This window comes from Watersipora subatra, chromosome 4 (genome assembly GCF_963576615.1).
Source record: "Watersipora subatra chromosome 4, tzWatSuba1.1, whole genome shotgun sequence".
Lineage (NCBI taxonomy): Eukaryota > Metazoa > Bryozoa > Gymnolaemata > Cheilostomatida > Watersiporidae > Watersipora > Watersipora subatra.
The window spans coordinates 56,872,030-56,875,606 of NC_088711.1; the positions used below are offsets into that span (position 1 = coordinate 56,872,030).

The 3,577-nt window shown below is 39.1% G+C and overlaps 1 protein-coding gene across 1 annotated transcript; it reads left to right on the plus strand.

Annotated features, from left to right (window-relative positions):
* Positions 1–1,729: 1,729 nt before the first annotated feature.
* Positions 1,730–2,512, plus strand: LOC137394383 (uncharacterized). The gene has a single exon (XM_068081096.1). It carries the CDS (start codon positions 1,730–1,732, stop codon positions 2,510–2,512), a length of 783 nt encoding a protein of 260 aa, XP_067937197.1.
* The last annotated feature ends 1,065 nt before the right edge of the window (positions 2,513–3,577 follow it).

Below are 3,577 nucleotides of genomic sequence, written 5' to 3' on the forward strand. Positions count from 1 at the left end.
GCCGCTCTGTGGAGTCCGTTGTGACTCGCCCCCAAATGCCACCTCCGGAGGCTTCCCCGTGCTTCAGTGACACGGATCCTCTAGGGCTGCTGGACTCGCCAGTGCACATAGCACTATAACCTGTGCTCACACCCCTCTGGCCCTTTTCAGGGCCACCACTATCTGATAACGAGTTGTTCTTACGCTTTAGTGGCGGAAAGTCTTGTTCGTAATTTTCTTGCCAATTCACTACAGCTGATACTCTGAAAGAAACACCCACCTGGATAGGCCCAGACTTGGATATTGTACCCCCAATCACCTGGTTGGTCAATTGGAATTTGGATAATGTACCCCCAATCACCTGGTTGGTCAATTTGAAATACACCCCCTAAACACTGGGAGTTCCCTAGAGGGCGCCCAGGTTCCAGGCTGCGCTAAACATCTAATATGATTCATGTATTAATAAAGCAGAAACAAGCTACAAACAAAATTCCCAATTTTAATTAATTACGTTTTTATTTCGGATTTTTTGTTGGTTTAGTATTGCAAAAACGATCGTTTTTCTTCTGAAATCGGCTTATTTTTTGTTGTTAACATAAACCAATATATTGTAGTTTACTATTGGTAAAAAAAATTAAACAAAAAAAAGACAATTAGATAACCATAAATCAATTTATAAAAACCATTCGTGTGGTGACATAATAGTCGCTCTGTTTAGTAGCGTCAGTATCGTAAAACGACAAAAATGTTGCTATGCCTGCAAAAGGGTTAATAAAACTTATTCCAAACACGAACCATCAGATCATCATTTCATTTACAAAAGAAAACATTATAATACCAATAAAAGAAATATCATATCATTCATTCTGAGTATATTGCTAAAGGGTTGCTAAGATGATGCAGTGTCGACTGTCTCTTTTCCCTTCCTTTTCCGTCAGCAAGCACGCAAATTTTAATGCAATCTGCATTAAAATGAAGACTGTGGAATTTTGGTGCAATTTATTGGTATTACTTTGGCTGAATAAAACCTTAATGAGCATGGGCCCTTTTACTGGCTTGGTTGTGGAAACCCCCCTAAAGTAGCAAATTCACTGACAGTGCCCCATGGTATAAAAACCCCCCCTAAAACGTGATTTTGGGCCGAACCTAATGGGCCTTTTGAGAGGGAGTATCAGCCCTGGGGACGAACCTGTAGGGTATCGTGAGAACGGCATTGACCCTAACGGAAGGTCACGAAGTGCTGGCGAAGCTAGTCGACAGCTGACGGAGATGTCGGAAAGGCCTTCTTGTCTAGGATGGTGAGCTTGCTGGACGTGCTTGAGAAGCTGATACAATACTTCAACTATTTAAGGTATAGCTTAATGTTAAGCATATACTACATGGTGTCAGAAGTTAACTACTAGAAGCCTAGTTAGCGAATTTGTAGGAATTTGTGGAATATTTAAGATTCAAGTCATCAGAAAGTTTGTAAGAACTTCTGTCGTTAACATTAGCACATTGTATTGAGCTGCCATTGTTTCCGTTAAGGTTTTAATAGCGAATTTGTAGGAATTCGATTATAAAGAGTTTGTAGGAACTCTGGTAATTATAAATCATATCGATTGGAGTTGTACAAGAAATTGAAATGGCTGAAAGTAGAGAAGATCGTTTTGTGCAAAGATTAAATTTTAAAGGAGAAAATTTAGCACTCAATTGGAAAGTCTTTAAAGCTCAATTTGATATATTGAAAATTGCTAAGAAGTATTCAGATATGGACGCTGATCAACAGACTGCCAATTTGCTACTTTTGATGGGATCTGATAGTGTGCCGATATACAATCAATTCACATTTCATGCCACAGAAGAAGGAAGAACCAAGATATTAGACAATGTAATAGCCATGTTTGATCGACATTTTGAACCGGTAAAAAATGTTATTTTTGAACGAGTCCGGTTTAATAGTATCAAGCAAGGAACTCAGTCTATCCATCAATTTATTACACAAATACATTCACAGGCAGACAACTGTGACTATGGAACAATTCGTGATGAAATGGTGAGGGATAGGATAGTTGTAGGAGTTGCTGACGATAAACTTAGAGAATATCTAATAGACGTAGAGGACCTAGACCTGAATAAATGCATAACCAAAGCGAAACAGTATGTAAGTCACCATGCTCAGGTATTAAAGATGACAAGTCAGGAGATGGGTACGGAAAATTTAGATACAGTCAAACAGTCCCAAAGCGTGGATATAGTTAGACAATATAGGACAGGATATCAAGCAAGGTCAGGTGATGATTATCGGCAAGATAGATTTAGTAGTCAGAAAAGACAAGGACCAATTAATAGCAAAGAAAGACCTAAGTGTGACTTTTGCAACAAACCAGCCCATCCAAAAGATAGATGTCCGGCCCGAAACTCTATTTGTCACATGTGCAAAGGTCGTGGACATTGGGCACGGGCTAAGGTCTGTAAAGTAGGCTACGGAAATAGAGCTGAGGAAGTTGAGTGTGATGAACTAGAAGGTCTGTTTTTGGGCAACTCCGAATGACTAAATGGAGTGTCCAAATCACTCACCGAAACGTCAAAAGCTTGGTTAGTAGATATTAAAGTAAATACTCGAATAATTAAATTCAAAATAGATACGGGAGCAGCAGTAACAGCCATTCCATTGGAAATCAGAAAATATGTTAGAAATACAAAATGTTCGAATAAAAAATTGAGAGGAGCAGGAAACCACGAGTTGGTTGTGACTGGTCAGGCAGTTGTAAAGTTGTCTAAAGGAGGTAGACAATTTGAGGAAACTGTACTTTGTAGATAATCTAGTTTCACCATTGTTGGGAAAGCCAGCAATAGCAAAGTTAGGGTTGATACAGTTTGTAGGAACTGTAGAAGAAGCGAAAGGAAGTGATTGGAAAAAGAAGTATTCTAAAATGTTTGTAGGGTTAAGATCATTAGACACTAAAGTGAAAATATCATAAATGAAAAAATTGATCCGTTTGTCCAGAGTGTCCCTCGGAGGGTTGCAGCAGTGCGAAGAAAACCACTGGAAGAAGAACTGCGAAGGATGGAGCGACTCAAAGTAATCGAGAAAATTGAAGAGCCAACAGAATGGTGTGCCCCTTGCATCGCAGTGCCAAAGAAAAATGGAAAGCTTCGCGTCTGTATAGATTTCACTAACCTAAACAGAGCAGTTAGAAGAGAATACCACCCACTTCCGACTTCAGAAGAGACACTGGCGGAGTTAGGAAACTCCAAAATGTTCAGTAAATTAGATGCCAATTGTGGTTATTGGCAGTTAGAATTACACCCCGAGTCACAGAAGATGACAACATTCATTACACCGTTTGGTAGATTTTTTTGTAAAAGATTGCCGTTTGGAATAAGTTCTGCTTCAGAAATATTCCAAAGAGAAATGCAAAAAGTATTACTCGGTCTTGAAGGGGTTATTTGTCAAATGGATGACATCTTGATTCACGGCACCTCTAAAGAAGAACATGATACGAGACTGAGGAAAGTTCTCGAGAGGTTGGAAAAAGCAGGTATTACCCTTAATTCAGATAAATGTGAGTTTGAAGTGAATAAAACTAAATTTATAGGCCACATAATTGACGAA